This window comes from Castor canadensis, chromosome 11 (assembly GCF_047511655.1).
Source record: "Castor canadensis chromosome 11, mCasCan1.hap1v2, whole genome shotgun sequence".
NCBI lineage: Eukaryota > Metazoa > Chordata > Mammalia > Rodentia > Castoridae > Castor > Castor canadensis.
The window spans coordinates 37,251,549-37,271,251 of record NC_133396.1 but is presented as its reverse complement, the minus strand read 5'-3'; the positions used below and the strand labels follow the sequence as shown (position 1 = coordinate 37,271,251).

The window sequence follows — 19,703 nt, the reverse complement described above, 5'->3', positions numbered from 1 at the left end:
TGGAGAGATTAACTTTTTTCCTCCAATTCCACAGTGAATTGTGGGATGGAGAAAGGCTTTAAACCAATCTGACTAGAGTCTGAGAGTCTCTTTAAAGTCATCCTATGACCTCCCAAACTCAGCTCCCTTGAGGTTACCAGGGTCTGGAGAAAGCTGACTCTACTTGCCCATTCCATCCATGCTGGACTGTGAGAGAGGCTTGTCCAGGTGCCCTAAGAGTTAATGAATGGGGTCTTTTCTTGGGCAGGGATTAGTGTCCAGATCTGTTTTTCCAGTAGAGGGCGGCAGTGTGCAGGGACCCACTCTTTGATTCAAAATAAAACACCCTGTATTGTCCTGGGGAGTATGAAGACCCTTGGTTAGTAGACAGCACAGAAACCCTCAGAGAGGTCAGAGCTGACTCTCTTGATGATCACAGTGAGGGGGAAAGAACTATAGACACTCAGCTGGTCTATGAAGCATATAATAACATACATTATCTGGCTGTACAGGGGTTGGTATTTAAAGTACCAAATTTGGGAAGGAGGAAGCAGTAATAAAGGTCAGTCCTTGGCAGTAACAGTGGGTCTGGCCACCTTTTTGTTCTGGGGGTAGGAGTGCCTCTGTGGTTTGGTACTGTGTCCATATCCTGAGGCCTCTTTAGAATCCTGGCCACCACTGCAAGGATTGGGTCCCTGGGTGGGACTCAGGGGGAAGACAGATAAGGTAGAGTTACAGTGGGGACAAGAGGATGAGGAGAGACAACATTCAACCTCTTTCCTGGAACAGCCAATGTTCCTTTGTCCTTGCTTTTTGGGAAATAAGGGGAGGAATGGGATGAAGAAGGAAATCCAGAAAAATGTCTGTTTTAGGTGGATGCAGAGGGGATACCTAGAGAGCCTTTCCTGAAAGGGACAGGGTTTTGTAAAGAAATTGTGGGAAGTCTTCAATAGAGATAGCATAGAGCCCTCAACAATTGTCTGGTCAGAGCTATAGCTGATACGGTTATCTGAATCCTAAGAGACCCCTGAGCAGAAAAGAAAAGGGATAACCTTCTTCCTGGGTGGGGGTGGGGGATGGGATCCTCTGATCACCTTCAGAACAGCATTATCTCTAGTTCTGGGGGTTGGGGGTGCGAAGAGGGGGGCACCTCAGCTTCTCCCCAAGCCCACATCTCACCTGATACCCTGATATCCAGATTCCCTTTCCCACCTCCACCTCCCACTCATTGTCTCCATCTCCTAGGAAGCCCCATGAATCGGCTGTTTTTCCAGGAGCCAGAGCCACTGCTCTGTTTGGGAAACTTCTGCCCGGAAAAGCAAATTAACCTGCCTAGAACACGTGACACTTGAGGGCATAGTTCTGAAACACCTGCCTTCAAAGCCCAAACTAGGAAATTGCTAAGAAATATACATTCTACAGGGAGCAGTGGAAGTAGTTCAATATGGACAGCATTAGAAGAAATATACATGTGGGAGGCTGAGGCAGGAGGATCAAGAGTTTGAGGCCAGCCTGGGCTACCTAGTGAGACCCTGTCTTAAAAAAGAAAGGAGAAGAAAAAAAGAAATATACATTCCTGGGCCCCACCCAAGACTTAATGAGTCAGATCCTTCAGAGGTGGGGCCTGGGAATCTTAGGTTCAATAGTCTGTGGTGCTGATGTGCCTCAGTTCCAGGGTTGAGAGCCTCTGACGTCATCCTAGGCTCCTGAAGTGTTGTGACTTTTGGCCTCTTCATCTGTTTTCTGGGCACAGATCCTGCTTCAGAAGTATCTACTGGGAGCAGTCCAGTAGCCACAAGGAGAATGAGAACTTGGCAATGATAAGTCATTTATCTTGAGCCCTGCAGTCCTGAGGTAGGTCCCATGGACTCAGCAACACGTGTTGGCTGAATGAGGATGTCTGCCACCCACTCTTTATCCTGACACTCCCTGGGGGGCGGTACAAAGGTTCCTGGCGATCCCACCCTTCTTCATGCTCTGTCCACCCCAATGCATATTCACACGCACATTCTTAAGATCAGCATGCATGCTGGTGCTGCCCACCTGCTGCAGGAGACCACTGTGAGAAGGTGGAGGTATGGGTGGAGGGGATTAGGAAGAACAAAATTGGAAAATATGGAATGAATTTAGGGAAATTCTTAATCCAGACAGTACCTAAAGTAATGCTTTACTATCTATGTCAGTCAAAGCTTAGCATTGAAAGAAAGAAAGCAGAATGGCTTGTGTATCATTTTGGTTGTAGAATAAGGAAGTAGGTATTTCACTCATAGGACTTTTAATTAAATCTTTTAGAAGGCAAGCAAGCTGGTTTCAGGTGTCCTAGCTCATTCTCAGTTAAAACCCTTGCATTAGTTTAGTTACCACAGTCCATGTTTCAGAGGGCCCAGTGACAAGGCAGTAAATTTAAAACAATTTTTTATTTTGTGTGTCTTCTAAAGATTCTCCATTCCTATTTCCCTTCTACAAAAATAAATGCAGAGTGTGTTGATTTCTCAACAGCTAAGGCTAGGGCAAAAGCCACACAAAGTCATTCAGTAAATTTGTGCACTTCTAATAGTCCTGGCCTTGTTCTACCCTTCAAAGACACATAAGTCATTATCCTGAGAAGTGATCTGAATTCCTACCCTACCTAGAGCTGATTTAGGGAGAGAGGAGGGATGGAGCGCAAAATGCAGGGACAAAGAGGCAACCCACTCAGTAGAGGATACAAGGGAGACCAAGAGGACAATACAAGGTTGAAACACCAATGGGCCCTATTAGCTCTCCTCCTCAAAGATCAGTGATGGTCTTGAGAAACAATGAATCGACCTGAGCTGTCATGATGTAGCTGAAAATATATTGAGAGACACCTATAGCTACAGCCTGCTTTATCTGCTTCAGCTTTCCCATGGCCAGAAATGACCTCTGGCCTGCCTGTGACAGATAGGAAAAGCTGGCTGTAGAATAGGAACTTCCCAGGGCTGGAGGGAGCTGATACATCTCACTGTTTTTATGCATGTGCAAAACACCCTGTTTCTCTTTAGAGTTTTCAAAGCTCCAAGACACTTTGGCAGTTTCCCCTGGAGTCCCTCCCTCTGCATTTTCACCTCTAGCCAAGGAAGTCTGGTCTACAACATAAAATTCCATGCTTAGAAGGAAGCCTATCATGTCTTGCTGTATCTTCACCAACACAAAGAACCTCCTAGACGTAAAACAGGTACTAGTGAGAGGGTGAGGGTAAATAGAGGTCAAAGGAGGGTGAATATGGTCAATATATTTTATATAGTCATATGAAAATGGAACCATGAAACCTGTTGAAATAATTTTAAGTAGGGGGGAGAGGGGATGAGGGAGAATGATGGTGGGGATGAACCTAACCAAGGTACACTTTAACCATATATGAAAATGTCACAATGAACCACCCCCCCAAACTAATATATGCTAATAAAAATGTTTAAAAATTAAAAAAAAGAAGACTCTCCTGGAAAATCTGCCACCTGCTTAGGGATAGGAATGAATAGAAGACAAAAGTATAAGCTGCCTATTATGCATATTCATGCCTTATAGATTTATAAATATGTCCGCATTCACTGTCATCTTACAGTTTCAACAACCCATTCTCATAGATGAGGAAACTGACCCCCATAAAGGTTCAGTGATTTGACCCAGGCTTCACAGCTAGTCAACAGTGACCAGGATTCAAATTCAGTCCAAAATTTTCTCTCGTCTTGAGCTAAACAATCCAAGCATTGTTAGGGAGAGAGAAAAATAAGTTAAATCAAATTGTCAGGTACAAAGGCGATCACCTATGGTACTTTTTAAGAAATCATAGTGACTTGCTTCCAATTTTGCTTCTCCTATCCCAGGTTTTCTGACCAAGAACAGAACTTACTTTGTGCAATGGCCATGACTCCAGACAGGGGGGTCATGATGAGGTTTTGAGATTGCTGAGGATTATGGTGGGAGAGGCTGTGGATGTTCGTCAAGGTGCTGACCGGGGGCAAACCTCCTCCTGAGACTGATATCTGCTAGAGAGGGAAAACAAGTGCAGCATGAGTGGGATTGGAGCCACAAAGGGCAGTTTCCAGAATGGCATGACTTTCTCAGCACTGATTCACTCATTCACTCAACGACAGTTATTAAGGACTCACTGAAGGACAGACACTGTTCTAGATGCTGGGAGAGAAATAGGTAAAACAGACATACTCCCTGCCCTATGATGCTAATATTTGCTGATTATCTTAAACTTGCCTGCTTGCTTCAGAAATTCTTCTGTTCCTGTGTATCATATGATTGTCACTTGCGTACTATTTATGTGCCCACTGTTTTGCTTTCTGCCTTCTATATTACTGGTGCTTGACACATGACTGCTAAAAATAATAACTGAAGAAATGCCCTGGGATTCCCCAGCGAGAGTAGATTTTAGACTAGGCGGGAGCACAAGGAAGCGCTCGCTGAGTCCTGCTCATGTGTTAATTCACAATCCTCCATGTAACCCCATAAAGTGGATACTTCTGTCATTCCATTTTACAAATGAGAAGCTCAGGGTAAATATGTATCCTGCCTAAGATTCTGAAACTAGCAACAGTACACCTGTTATTCAAGCCCAGATCTGTCTGACCCTAAGAATCCAAGTTCTTGTCTGTTATATAGGACAACTTTTCCCTCCCACGTGTTATTGCTAAGAATTGAGAGAGGTAAGACTACTGAGGTTCTCTCTCTTTCACATCTACACTGTATATTACAATTTTCCCTCCCTTCTTCCCTCCCTTCCTCCTTTCCTTCCTTCCTTCTTTCCTTCCTAGCTTCCATATTCCTCCCTCCTCCTTATTTTCTTTTTTGTTAAGGAGCTGATATTGTAATGAAAAAACTACTGAGCAAGCCCCCATTCTGTTTCCCACTATATTTTAATTGACAGATGAGTTAGGAAAAGTGACTGATTCCTGTGCATTTACTTTGCACATGACTACTTAATTGACTCCATTTAGTTATTCCTGTTAATATCTTTTCCCAGTCTTTTTTTCATTTTTTTTCCAATGCATCACAAGCATAAAATGCTAACAGGATCTCTTTCTTGCTAGAACCAGTATGTCTACCTGTCTATTGGTTAGAACTTTCCAAATATTATTAAAGATAGCAACTGGATGGGGGGTATAGGGAGGAGAGATAAGAAAGAGTGATACAGGGGTGAATATGACCAAAGTACATTACATGCATGTATGGAAATAGCACAACAAAACCCCTTACTTTGTATAATTAATATATGTAAGCAAATATTAGTAAAAAAAAAAAAAAGCAACTAGGAGACCACTTATGAAGATGAAAAAGAAAAAAATCAATTGTAATAGATGAGCATGTTTTGATCTCGATGTCATAAAAATGTTTCTAATGTTTTCCCATTCATTATAACTATAATGAAACTTTCAGTTTTATACACACATACTTTTTTCATGATAAAGCAGTTTACAATTTATAGTTTTAAAAATTTCTAAGATTAACAAAGGCCTGTCCCTGCTCACCTGAAACAAACCCAGATATTGTTGAGGCCTCAGAGGTGCTGCAGGGTTAGGACAGTAATCAGCTCCCCTTCCTCCACCTTCAGTATCCAGAACTCTTCTAAATATAGGGGTCTCACACTGATACCTGGCATGACACTTAACTCCACCCTGCCTGTCTGGTCAACCCCATAGTTTCCAAGGTTAACTTGAAAAAAAAAAAAGAAAAAACCCAAACAGGTTTGTTTGTGTTTTTAAAATGAGCATCAAGAAATGAGTTAGAGGTCACATGACCAAAAAGGAATTCTGACCACATCAAACAAGAGAGAACCAGCCTGTTTGCTAGACTTGTTTTTCAAAATGTCAGAGTCATTAAAAAAAAAAAAAAAAAATCAGTGACCTGCCCTCGATTGAATCCCTTGGGTAATACCGTCCTTTGGAGAAAGTCAATGAAGTGCTAGTCACCTCTCTGCCATTTCAACGGGTCACCTCTCTGCCATTTCAACATTTGGTTTTGATGGTGCAACAAAAATGTGGGTGTCAATAATAAAAACAATTTAAATGTGTGCACAGCTTTAGAGCTTATAAATTGCTTTCAGTGATTGTTCTCAATCATAATGGCACAATTATTGTCCCTATGTTACCGATTAAGAAAGTAATCCTCAGAAGAGTTGAGACATCACTTTATCACTTGACTAGTAAGTGAAGAGGTTTCAATTCAAAGGCATTTTCCTAGAGTTTAAATCCCATTCACCTACTATGTTTGGAACCATGGTCAAGTTATTTTCCACTCTAAAAGGCAAGAATTTTTCACTTGTCACTTGATGGAAGCCAGAGTTGCCACAGACACTGTGATGACCCTTACATGATAATATGAAGTCTGAGTTATATAATACTGCCAATAACAGTCCCTTCACTGGGTTAATTCCTTTCTAATCCTTGTGCACAAGGAAACGGAAATTTAGAGAAGTTAAGAAATATACCCAAGTGGTAGTCTGGGGGTTGAAAACAGGTGATCTTCCTCCAAGGTGAGCTTTTTACCCTTAGCTCATACTGTTAATACTGTGAAAGTGTCCAGTATTTTTTTTTAAAGTCAACATACATACATTGCAACTCTAAATCTGGCTAGTTTTTTGTCAATGCATACCATTGTGGCAGGGAAGTAGACATTATTTGCAAAACCAGTTCCTGGGGGAAGGTTTCAAAGGCAAGTTCTGCTGAAAGTTACTACACGGTCTGTCATTCCTAGGACACAGCTTACTCCCAAAACAAGAGAGTTATAAGCAATCTTCACACCAACCCCTAGATGTAGATATTATCTCCACCACCGTCCCATTTTACAGATGAAGAAACTGAGGTTAAGCACTTTTTCCACCTTAATTTAACACGTAAATAAATGATAGACCCAAAGCTGGGACATACTGGTCTCCTTGCCTGTATTCCTTTTTTGACCATACTCCACTCTTGCCTCGGTGGACCAAGATCTATGCTGGCCTTGTTATACATTAACAGAGAACAGACTCTTGAATTTGAGCATCCAGTGATAGTGACAAAACATATGAGCCAGGGTGTTGGAGACAAGTGAAAAGCGGTCCCTGCAAACAAGCTTCCAGATGTCTGCTAATGTTGAGATGTGTCGTCTTGGTCAATCATCAATCCCATAATATACTGCCCAGTTAGAGCACTGCTTAGCAGAACACAAGAAAGAAAAAAGCGTATCTGCAGGCTGTATGATGAGGCAGCCTGGGCCTGAATGAGAGGCAGCTTGCTTCTTAGAAGAAAAACTGGAGCGCTCAAAGGGAAACTCGGAAACCTTCAAGCAGGTGGAAGCTGAGATTTTTTGGGAAAAGTATATTTGTGGTGCTGGGGATCTACCCCAGGGCCTCACACATACTAGGCAAGTGCTTTGTCATTGAGCCAGATCTGCAGCTTAAGACTTGGAAGTGAAGACCTCTTCCACAGGCCTCTTTTTCCATGGAAGCCTAGGTAATGCTTAACCCTAACTTGTTTGGGTCTCGCTGTGACTCTTGAGAAATCATAAAGACTTGCTTGTGCCTCTCACAGTGTAGCTGACCTAAATGGTTCTTCTGGAAGAAGACTTTCTTACGGGATGGGGGAAGGACAAGGGTCTGTAAAATACATCCCAGCGAGTGCCCTTTCATTTTTGTTTGCAAGGACTCCACCACATTGACCAGCTCAGGTACCCTGAAACTAGAGTTGACTGGGCCATCGTTCCCTCAGGAGCTATACTTTGTTTTTCCTCCAGGGAGCTGGGGACCTGATCACCTGTGACTCACTATTCCTGTGTTGCCTACACAGCACACACGTCAAGGTCTAGAATGGCATCTGCTCCCTGGCACCCTGCCCCCACTCTGACCCCCAAGGGCCTCAGGGTCAGACACCTTTCGGGAATGTGTGCAGCTCTACCTTCCCTCGGAAGACGGGAACCTGCGGCTCCTCCCTCCCCTGAAACAGAGCATGACCCCAAAAATAAAGTTTTCCATCTCCTACCCTCAACAGTGCTTCTGTTGTCTCACAAATTGCTCTCCCCTTGCCCTTTGGTGTTGCTAGAGAATAGAAGCTTGAAAATTCAAACGATCCACTCCTTACCAAGTAGGCTAAACTTACATCTGGGTGTGGGGCTCTGGTTATGGGCACAGAAAACTTCATTTAATGAAAATGACTGACACTAAAGTAACAACACTGCCGTTCATGAAATATTTACTGAGCCGAATATGTGTCGTCACACTCACTCCCCCAACAACCTGATTTCTGTTACCATTTTATAGATGAGGAAAACACACAGTTCAGTAACATGCTCAAGGCTACACCACTATTGAGTGCTGAGAGCAGGCAGTTCTAACTTCAAAGTCGGCATTTCTCACTCTAAGCACCACCCCACCCCACCCCACCTCCACTTTGTGTGATCTGCATGCATAGGGCATCCAGGTCCTTCAGAATCTGAGTTCTGGAAGCTTCTCCCGTCTCTGGCCATCCACTAAATCCTGACTTTAGCTAACGAGTCTCCTCACCAGTACCAAGAGGGTTGGTAAAGAGGGGACTTGTTTCAAAGTGAGGTGCTCTCTGGGTTAAAAAATTGGCTTTGGAGGCCTTGGAGGGGAGGGATGAATGAACATTTTATCAACACAAATGTCACTGGCAGCCCCAAAACAAACAGGGTCCCACCCGGCTTGCTCCTTTATGAGGCATTCAATCAATAAAATGAGAGCAGACCTCTGTCAGATTTATTGGCTGGGTTCAAACCGAACACCTCTTCCACCCGCCAAAGGCTGGGTCACCAGCCTACCTTTCCGTTCCAACTCTGGACAGCCCCCATTTTCCGTGGTGGGGCTACAATGGTTCATTGTTTGAGGCAGGCCTTGTGAGAAGTTGTGTTTGTTTTGCCTCTTATCTTATCAGCTTCAGAGCTACAATGGCCCAGGTGTACTCACCATTTTACCATCAGGTGAGAGGAGATTGTGCCCGGGGTCCAGGCTGGCTGGGGAGACTTGCTGTAAAACTGACTGGCTGGTCACCATGGCGCTGTTGCCATGGTGACTGATTGTTGAGGAGGAAGTGACCTCATTGTTTCCCTGCTGGCTGTAGCGCACTCCTGCAAAACAACACAAACCAGTAGGGAACATTAGTGTCACCTGAGTCCCGGGAACACTGACTCAGGGCCCCTTGTTTTCAAGGGTGGATTACAAGAAAACACAATTACCTTCTCCTCCCCTGTCCCTCACAGGAAATAGCAGCGGTCTTTCTTGGGGATTAGGTCAGCATGGTCTCTACTTTAATTCTAGAATGCAAGCTCCATGAGGGTAGCATAATTTTACCTGTTTTGTTTTGCTCATTGCTATAGCTCCAGTATTTTGGCATTTGGTAGCCACTCAATAAACTTCTCTTGAATAAATGGATGAATGCATGAATGGACTCTGCTTGTTACTGCTTCAGCACAGCATTTTTTTTTTTAAAGGATTTAGAGGCTGAGATTAGTTTTCTATTCCTGACTGGAGTATTTCTTTTTTTTTGGAGGGGCAGGTGGGATACTGGGATTTGAACTCAGGGCCTATACCTTCAGCCACTCCACCAGCCCTTTTTTGTGATTTTTTTTCTAGGGTCTTGTGGACTATTTGCCCAGGTGAGCTTTGAACCACGATTCCTCCTGATTTCTGCCTCCTGAGTAGCTAGGATTATAGGCGTGAGTCATTGGCACCCGGCTTGGAGTATTTTTTTTATTCTTTGAAATACCTCCCACAAATTCTCCTCTGGCATCTCTGATGGTTGCAAAGTACAAAGAAGAGGCACTTGTCCAGTGATCTCTGTAAGAGCCGTAGTTCAGGCATTAGCTCTGTGTACCACCTTTTGGCCAGGGTCTAGAGACCAGGGGACACAGGCAAGCAGGAAAGGGAGGGGGGATGCAGCTAACAGTCTTTGGCTCTTGAACTCACATTGCTTTGATGGGGTCCCAATTGGCTGACTTCCAGGATACAGGGGAAGGCATGTCTGCCGGGAGGTGAGGCAGGCAGCACACACAGGCAGAATGTGGATACTTAGTGAACCACTGCAGTTTGGTCTGCAAGGAAGGGGAGAACCAAGCATGTTTACAGCCTCACTGCTCTGACCCTCCCTCTTGCTTAGGAATCACAAAGGAGGTCTGCTCACAGGAAAGGGAAAATGCTGGACAGAGACCAGGCAACTGAAGGAAGCAAATCTGGCTTAAGGTACCCATGAAATATCCAAGGACAAGATTAGGGGTTTTTGGGGGCATCTCACCTCCAACGTCTTAGACAGTGTTCTTGGTTTTTATTTATTTATTTATTTTGATTTGACAAAAAGATTTGGGAGGTCCTTCCTGTAAGGTGGGGAAAGACCAAATACTTTAGGCATTGTCATTTGGAAAGTAAGCCAACTCTGGCTGCTCTTCTCTGTTTGCTCAGAGTTCCAAGATGAACCATCCCTACTGTATGCTGATTCTTATTGCTGTTTCCCCCATCCTGCCTATTAGAGCCTCACCAACCAGGGAAGGCCAAAAAGTCCCCTTTGTAGCCAGCCAGGCAAGCTGCCATGCCAGCAATCTCTAATTCACTAAATTGAAGCTTACCAAGAAGAGACTCAAGCCAATTTTCCAGCATCCTCATAAGGGCTGATATGACCTAGAGCTTAAGAGAGCTGGGGGAAAAAAAAAATCAAACAAATGCTAAAGTAGGGTTCTAACCTTCAAGAGCAACTCATTTGACCATGAAGGGGTTTAATGCTTGTTCCACAGGCTTTTTCTATTGGTTGTTTGCCCATCCTTCGGTTCAAAGGGCTGCTAGTGGGGGTGGTTTTGACACTGGAAATTCAGTAGCTATTGGTCCAGGGGACTGTATTTTTGGAGAAGAACAGGAGCTATGAAGTTAATAGAAGGAAAGGTTCTACCTCTCCAACAGCCCCACCAGTCCTATTTGTCTTCCTCTGCACCTGTCTGCAGCTTCAGTTTACCACTCTCTACTCCATCCCCTTGGCTTATATTAGGCCCTTTTTTCTCCATTCACATTGGCCACTGGCTTCCCAGAAGGATCTTCCAGTAGTTCACAGGGTTGTATAGAGAAGAACAAAGAGATTTGAACCTTATGAAGGCATAAGGTTCTCCAAAGACAGAGAGGTAGATCGGCAGATTTCCAATCAAAAGGAAAACTTTTCTACCAAGAAGGGGAGTGGGAAGACTGTGGAGTCTAAAACTGGACAAACTCAGGTTCAAATCCTGCCTTTGTTTGTAATAGATGTGTGATCATGGGAAAATTATTTTCTGTCTCTGCACCTTAGCTTTCTCTCATAAAATGGAGAGGATACATCTTCAACAGGGCTATTTTGGGATTGGAGATAACACCTCTAGGATTCCTAGCATAGTGCCAAATACCTGGCACCTGTGGGTAGGGATGCTAGGAGGAGGAAGCTTCTATTGGGATAGACCCTAAGAGTCTAGGATTCTAGACAATTTGGGACAGATTAAGTTCTGAATGGAACCATGTTTCCGTAGAGAGTCATTTCCAGAGGGTCTGGCTCAGGCAGAACCACTATGCACTGTCCTGGAAACAGCTTGGGAGAAGGCCTGTCCTCTGCCCTGCTGTTCTTTCCTCTTGGAGGACCCTGTTTATCACCTGCATTTTCTGACTCCCTAACCAGCTGTTTACCTCCCCAAGATGCTCTGCTCCCAAGAGAGTGGTGATAACGCTGGGAGTCAGGTGTGGGCTCACCTCCCAGCCGGTCCCCATCATCGATTCAGTCTCAAGTCAAACAGTCTCTGGATTTAGCCTATTTAATTTGGCTGAAGGCAAAGGGCCAGCCTCTGATGATCAAATATGGGTCACAGGGAGGCTTCTCCCCTACCACAGGCTACACAATTATTTATTTAAAAATAATTAACCAAGGATATCCGCAGGAAACAAAAGCCTTCTTCACAGGGGAGCACGGCGGGAGAGAACCCAGAGCCATTTGTTAGAATCCAGGCAGCAGAACCCAAAGCTGCTGTGGTTTGCACACTTTTTCTTCCCCAGCTGAATTTCGTTATGTAAGAAATCCAATGGGGGAACTGCTTTGCAAAAGATGGATGAACCCCTGAACCTTCCCTTTAAAACCTCTGGCTAAGGGATAGTCTTGGTTGGGAATTAGAGTACCCCTGTTTGATTGCAGCCTTGCCATCCATTTACTAGGAGAGGTACAGCTTCCTCATCTACCAGTCCCAGGACTGCCTGCTGTGAGGAGGGGGCTGTTGTCACTGTAGTGCGGAGGGAGCAAGGAGGGAGGCTGCTCATCAGCTCTGGATCCACCTGCACCCTTTCCCATGGATGTTCTCTGACCTGGGACTCAGCAGTCTTTGGGCCCCAGAAGGCTGCTGTAACCAACCGATCATCTTATAGGGGGTTTTGGGAGTGAACAGTGCATTTATTGCAAGGTGTCTGTGGGTGATACATCAGCAATAGGTGCTTTCATCAGAAGAAGGAAAAGCAAAGACCTTGTATAGTTCACAAATTTAGAAGACTGCTTGAAATGATACTGAAAATGGAGTGCAAAGTCTGGGGGTTCTGGTGCCAGATGATAAGAGTTTAAATCCTGGCTCCACCATGGAATAGCTGTGTGACCTTGGAGAGGTTATTAAGCCTCCTTCAGCTTCAGTTTCCTTACTCTTAATAATACCCACTGCTAAGGTCATTGGGAATAATTAAGTAATTAATGGATGTAAAAGTACCCAAGCCATTCTCATTACCTACCTGTTGCTCAAAGCACAACAGTTCCTATTTGCAGAAGAACTGCTGTAGCCTGTGATTTCTTTCTAAAACAAAATTACACCACATCACTGCCCTGCTTGGAAACTTCTGATTTTTAGAAACATCTGTCAAAAATACCTTTTTAGAAAGGCTGAGAGCATTTACTGAACACCCAGGCACTGTGCTAGGGAACCTGCATTAACAGGTGGGATGAAAGCCAGGTACCAGTGGCTCACTCCCGCAATCCTAGCTACTTGGGAGGCTGAGATTGGGAGATTTGTGATTTGAAGCCAACCTGGTGAAATAGTTTGCAAGAACCCATCTTCAAAATAATGAACAAAAAGGAATAGAGATGTAGTTCAAGTGGCAGAATGCCTACTTTGCGAGTGTGAAACCCTGAGTTCAAACCCTAGTCCCACAAAAACAAACAAACAAACAAAAAGAAGTGTATGGATCTTCCATTCTTCCTTCACCATTGCAAGTTCTGAAAATAGTTCTGGGTAACCTTTACTTGCCCCAGAACTCAACAGACGACTCACAGGCGTCGAATAACCATGACAAATGGTGCCACATACTCTCCACTCACTTCCTGGCTCAAGCCACTATTGGCCATGTCCCCATCACAAACTCTATGAACCATAAGTGGATGAACAGCAAGCGGATCCAGCAGCAAAAGCATCCAGGTGGAGTCTAGAGAACTCCCTGAGGCTCTAGTGAAGAGATCATCCACTTTCCCCTGCATCTGGGCCTCAGCTCCACAGGCATGAAGTTCTTGCTGAATTCCAAACAGCTTATGGAACAGACACAGATCAGAAGTGTCAAAAGCATGGAGGAGCATATGGCCCTGAGGTCAGTATCCCCTGCCCTGCCTTCCTGTGCCAGCATCTATCTCCAGGGTGCTCCTCATCTTGTTGCAGCCTGGGATTCTTTTCTGAAACAAAATTGAATCATATCGCCGCCCTGTTTGGAAACTTCTGATGGTTCCTCATTACTTTCTGGAAAAGCTCCAGCACCCAAGACTGGCAGAATCAGGTATCTGTGCCTGCAGGCTGCCGTATTTGGCTCATCTCTCACCCCACCCCATATAGCCACACCGAAGTGCTGCCTTCTATCAAGGGGCTCTGCTGTGTGTGTTATCTCTGTGCCTTTGTTTCACTGTTCCCCCTTCCTAGAAAGCTCTTCTTCTCCATGTCATATCCCTTGAGATGACTAAATATCATCTCCTCTGGGAAGTGCTTCTTGATTCACCCTGATAGCTAGTGATTCTACCCTTTGTGTTTTGGAAGTGTGACTCTGTTCTAATTTCATTGCTGTATTAGGGAATAGTTTGAAAGTCACATGAATTTCATATTTGAGAAACACCAGGTGAGTTCAGAAATCTGTACCCACATGAATGGGGACATGTAGGAATATACTAAATGCATTTGTGTATGCACCCATACACCTGGAACATCTGCCAATCACCTTGGTCACTCCATGTGTTATAAGCCAAATCCATGCCCACCAGGAGTCACCGACATTGCTTCCGATTTCAGATAACCCTCTGTCCACTACTTCACAACAACTCATGACCTGCAACCCTGCCGACGCCCACTTCCTTGGGCAAACTTAAGACATTTTCAAGTTCAAGTGCCACATTTACTGTTGGAAGTACTGATGGTGCTTCTTAACCATTTAACAGGTGTAAAACTCTGCAATGTTTTATTGGATGCTTATCTTTTTTAAATGTGTTGCTGATGAAGTTTTTGAGTATTGTGTCCTTAACCCTGTTTTTCTCATAAATCCTGTGGGCTTTTTTCCCCCCACAGCTTAGCAAGGGGTGATGATTTTTAGGATGTGTGTGTTGGACAAAAATGATTGTGCATGTGTGTTCAAATCACAGTCATGTTTCCAGGGCTTTCGACTTCAGCTCATATAGCCTTGAATATCTAACCCAGCTCTTCAAGAGCTTCAAAAGTCAGCCACGACTCCACTTCCACAGTTCCAGAGTTCAACAGGGCACCAGTCTCTAGACACTTTTTTTTTTGGACAATCTGGGGTTTGAACTCAGGGCCTTGCTTGTGCTTGCTCAGCAAGCTCTACAACTTGAGTCACACCTCAGTCCTTTTTGCTTTGGTTATTTTTCATATAGGGCCTTGCATTTTTGCCTGGGACCAGCCTCATATCACCATCCTCCTTCAATGATCCTTCTACCTCTGCCTCCCATGTAGCTTGGATTACAAATGTGAACCACTGTGCCAGGCCTTTGTAGACACTTTAAACTAGCAATCTCCCTCTCAATCTTCTTCTCCCTCTGCTTTAAGTCTCTGATGATTCCAAATCAGCCAATTTTTAGGTCTTGGCCTTTTTTCTGTAAAATAGGTGTAAGATCTCCCTTCCTCAGATGCTAGAATGATGGATGAATGAAATAATGTCAGAGAAGCTTTGGGTTTTGCTGGGAGACAAAGTGCTGGATGAAGAGAAGAGCAATGTTAGCCAGGAAATCATGTACAGAACTATTCTTTTATAATAAGAGAGGAGGGAAAGGGGGAATCTTGAGCGATGTGAGGTTCAGCTTGCTCCCCATGTGACTTTTGGCACTGAAGCCTGGGGTTCCCTTTGCTGGGGTCTGTGGGCTGCACCCAGAGCCTGGTGGGATTGCCTTCACCCTTGACATTTCAAAGCCAACCTCCCATCACAGATAATGTAGGAATGTTCCTCCAGCTGGTGGACCTCTGCCAGCAAGAGTGAGCGTCCCCGCCACCAACAGAGTAAACATTACTCAACCGGCCAGGGCTCTGTCACACACATTCTTCTCCTGTATTCCTAACCTCATGCAGAGCGCAGCCCAACCCCATTGGGTCTGGAAACCGGGAATTTAAACTCAGGCATGAGGGAGCATGTGAGGGAAAAAGCTCTTCCAAAAAGAAACAGCCATGTCCATAAATTACGGATACACAGAACTATTTTTCCTATGAAGCCACAATTTTGTTTTGGGGAGAGAAAGGGACAGGATTAGGCTGGTCTTGATGGCTGCACCCTGACAACTCTACCCTTCCCCCCTAAACACGAGTCTCTTTTCTTGAGCACAGAAGCAGAGAGACAAATGATTCACTCTAGTGAACTTCTGAGACATTCATTGGGGGTTAAAAGAATGTGAACAATTCCTCAGCTTCAAATGGGAAACTCCAGAAATGAAAGCTTTCAAATGAATCAGCATTGCTGCCTCGGTTTCCTCATTTATAACAAGGACTTCTGCCAGCTCTTAGTAATAGTTCTTCCTAAGAATAGAGATTAATGTTTGCAGAGAGTTTAGGAGATTAAAAATCTGAAAGCCGGGAGGAAAAGGCTGATGCAAGATGAAAGCAGTTTAAACACTGGGCTAGTTTCAATTCCAGATCCTGAGGTGGCTTAGGTAGGAGCCCAGTTCATAAGAGGAGAAACACAGACTGGCCTGCGGGGATGGTAAACATTCTTGACTCAAGGAGTAAAAAGTTGAGTGATACTTCAGGGAAGCCCACAAACTGGTTTTCTTATAGAAATCAAAGCAAATGTAACCAAGAGAAAAAAAAAAGTCTTCCATGAAAAGCATCTTGGCTGAGAACGGGTGCTAAATGTGCAGGGTGCACAATGCAGAAGGGAGAAAAGGGACAGAAACCCCACATGCCTTCCCTTGTGTTGGCCTCAGGCACCATGCTTCACCCTTGCCAAAGAGCGGGTTTCTGTAGGCAAACATCAGGTGGTTTACAATGACCACTTCAGTCTGCAGACTGCTGCTACAGGCAAAAGAGCTTCCCTAGCCCTTGAGAAGGTAGGTGGTCACCCATGTAAGCATTTCACACTGTCTGCTTCTCAATGTGCCACACGTGCCCATGTGACAGAGTGGAAAGCTGAAGTTGTGAGACGATGAGGTTGTTGAAACTACCTTTTGCCAGGTGTCACCCAGTAAGTCTGGTATTTCAAAGCTGACCCTTCTCCCTCTTCCCCATAAGCAGCAATTTGACTGCAGAGATGTTAAGCCCAACCCATCATGGCCCAATAAGAGTTTGGAATGATTTTATGAGTTTGTTTCTTGGCTGCATTCTTCATGGGAACATAAGCTTCTCGAGGGCAGGGCCTTAAGTGTCTTCTCCACCATCTCCTCAGCACCCTGCACAGAGCCTGACCTGTGTCAGGTACTCAAATATTTATTGAATGAGTCAATGAGAATGAATGACCTACTTTTCAGTTTTGACCCAGAGCTCCACAGCCCCTTTTTTAGCCTGTTGAGTGGTGGAGGAGCAACTATAGTATTATACATTTATCCTCTAAGTCTCCTGGTCTTTCTTTCTTTTTTTTTTTCCCTTCCTTCCTCCCTCCTTCCCTCCCTTCTTCTCTTTTCTTTCTTTCTTTTTTTTTTTTTTTTGGTACTGAGGATTGAACCCAGGACCTCAAGCATGCTAGGCAAGAGCTTGACAACTTGAGCTACACCCCCAGTTGTTTTACTTTTGAGATAGGGTCTCACTAGCTATGCCAGAGCTGGCCTCAAACTCCTGATCCTCCTGCCTTTACCTCCTGAATAGCTGGGATTGCAGAAATGCACCAACTAGCTTGGGTTTTCTGTGGTGAGGGGAGGCAAACACCTTTTTAAAGGAAGAAGAGGGAGAAAGAAAGGATGGGGGGGGAGGAGAGATTAAGACATAATCAAAATAGATAAAACAGTACGAGAGATTTGAGAACTTCATGTCTGAAGGGCCAAGACAGGTGCATGGAGGGGTAAGTGTGACACCACAGAGCTGCCTTCTGCCCCGGGATTTTACACAGAGACCTATGTTGTGCAGAAGTGGCAATGGGATGCTTCAGGGAGCTGACCCATTCTCTAGTCTTGAGGATTCAGCTTAGTACCCCTTAGGGAGGACTCAGCGGGGATGGAGTAGGCATTTCCATTAGCCCAGGACCATTGTAAAGATCTGGAGCTACAGGTGGGAACCCCGAATGTACACTTGCCATCTTGGAATTCAGTTTTCCATTGGGTTGATTTTCAAGATAGGAGAAGGGATTCGTGGATTCACTATGACAACATGAGTAACTTAAATTGTCTTTTTCTTCAAAGAAACCAGGATAGGTCTGGTGGAGTGGCTTAAGTGGTAAGAGCGCCTGCCTAGCAAGTGTGAGGCCCTGAGTTCAAACCCCAGTGTCACAAGAAAAAAAGAAAGAAAGAAAGAAGAATTAAACTAAGAAGGGTTAATGGTGGACACTGTTGGGCCTAAAGCCTGTGGGGGCAGACAGTGTCCCTCTGCAGTCGGGCTCCTGGGGTCTGGCCTTTTCTGAGAGGCTGCTTTTGCAGGCAGAGATAATATGAGTGCAACAAAGGCTCCTGGGCTTGGCTACAGGAGAATGGTGGATGCTCCTAGTGGGTCTGGGTAATAGGAGAAAGGCTATAAAGCTATCAGTAGACTGAGCCACTGGGTGTTCACACAAAGTAAGGTCCTATAAACAGACATCTGCATTGTGACTAAAGGGCTAATAAAATTGCCTTAGAAAAGAGATGTTTTCCACTGCGACCTATTCATAAGCAGTTTCCTACTGGGAGGTGGTACCAAGGGATGAGATCCTTTGAGGCTTAGCAAGTGTCAGAGCTGCCTCATTATGGACGTTTGCCTGGCCAGACCCTAGCCTCTTCATCACCATCACTGAAGGTAGCTCCATCAGCATCATCATCACCATCATCATCACTATCATCATCACAGCTGCTGATCACTCGGGTAGGCTCATGGATGCTGGCCCCAGGAGCACCAGGTTTTGGGCACTGGGATTTTGGCAGGTGGACAATGACTGGCTACCATTCTGCCAGAAGAACAGGAGCACCAGACGAGTGTGTAAGGATTGCCACCAAAGAATGGATGGCTGCCCAGAGCTGGGCAGCTGTGCCCCTGTCTCTCCAAATGGATCGAATTTGTAGTGAATCTAGACCTCAGTTCACTCAGTGGAAACTTGGGAAGAGTAGTTTTTGCTCTTTTCTTGCCCAAGGAATATTGGTATAAGATTATCAAAGGAACTAAACTAGTAAAACATGGAACTAACTAGTAGAACTAAACTAAAGGAGTAGACTAAACTAGTAAAATAAGCCAGTAGAACATTAGGGAGAAAGTCATATTATGTTCTTTGAAAACTTTCTGATCGTACTTAATGGTGGCATTATTTTGCAGTGAATACTTTAGGTAAGCAGTGTTAGTGGAGGTGGAGCTGGGTGACATTGTTTTTAGAAAAGGGAAAATACGCTTTATATACTAATATATTAGTTTTGTAAAAAAATTTTATGCTCAGTTTAACTCTATAACTGAATAACTAACTTACAAAACAGAACATTTATGCATTAAGCATTTAGACAGAAAATACCCTTTTACAGATGTTTTCATTCTACAATTATGTGGCGTGGCTGCCATGTGCCAGGCCTGGGCTGGAAAGACAGTGGTGAAGAAATCCAACTTGGGGTTACATGTTGGTACAGCTCACAATTCCACTGCTCAGAATACGTACACCGTGAGCTCTTTTAGACTTTCTTCATCGTGGGAATAGGTTACTTGTTTTTGTTTTTCTTTGACAGGAAAGGATGAAAGTCCTATATTTCACCTATCAGTAGAATTACAAAGAGGAAGGAAGGGCTGCTCATTTCTGTTTCCATCTGCAAAACAACTAGAGATAGATGAAGTACTTATTTGTGTTCACTGTGCAAACTGATGTTACACACACAGGTGTTGTTTTAGAGGGTTTTCATCCTTATTGAACAAGGACTCAGTTGGGTTTTGTTGCCAACCCAGTCTAGCAAGTGCCAACCAAGAAGAGGCATCCTGCCATGGACAGGACCCGAAGGCATGGGTATCAGGCTGCCATTCAAAGGCCCCGAAAGTGTTAACCTCCAGCAGTTATAGGTGTCTCGTTTACACCCAGTATAAATCTGTTTATTGTGACTGGCCCCACCCAATCTGCTGGTGCTGTAAAGCCCTAATGGTCCCTAATAAAGGTGGACGGCTTCTAACAG

At 44.5% G+C, this 19,703-nt stretch overlaps 1 protein-coding gene and 1 long non-coding RNA gene across 13 annotated transcripts in view; one reads left to right on the top strand and one right to left on the bottom strand.

Moving 5' to 3' along the window:
• The window catches only part of Hnf1b (HNF1 homeobox B), a 53,713-nt gene that overhangs the window by 11,706 nt on the left and 22,304 nt on the right, over positions 1-19,703 (bottom strand). For 8 of the 12 annotated variants that reach the window (XR_012438659.1, XR_012438661.1, XR_012438663.1 and 5 more), the window contains 2 exons: positions 8,906-9,066; positions 3,851-3,986 (listed from right to left, as the gene is read on the bottom strand). Coding sequence is in view for 4 of the 12 variants with exons in the window: in XM_074046272.1 (XP_073902373.1) it covers positions 3,851-3,986; positions 8,906-9,066 (297 nt within the window). In the remaining 8 variants the exon portion in view is untranslated. The remainder of the gene's footprint in view (positions 1-3,850; positions 3,987-8,905; positions 9,067-19,703) is intronic. The other 4 variants (XR_012438662.1, XR_012438660.1, XM_074046273.1 and 1 more) reach the window with 1 other exon arrangement.
• LOC141413780 (uncharacterized) lies at positions 1,645-7,970 on the top strand. Its single transcript, XR_012438664.1, has 3 exons — positions 1,645-1,833; positions 3,003-3,175; positions 7,720-7,970. It is a non-coding gene; the product is annotated as an uncharacterized lncRNA (long non-coding RNA).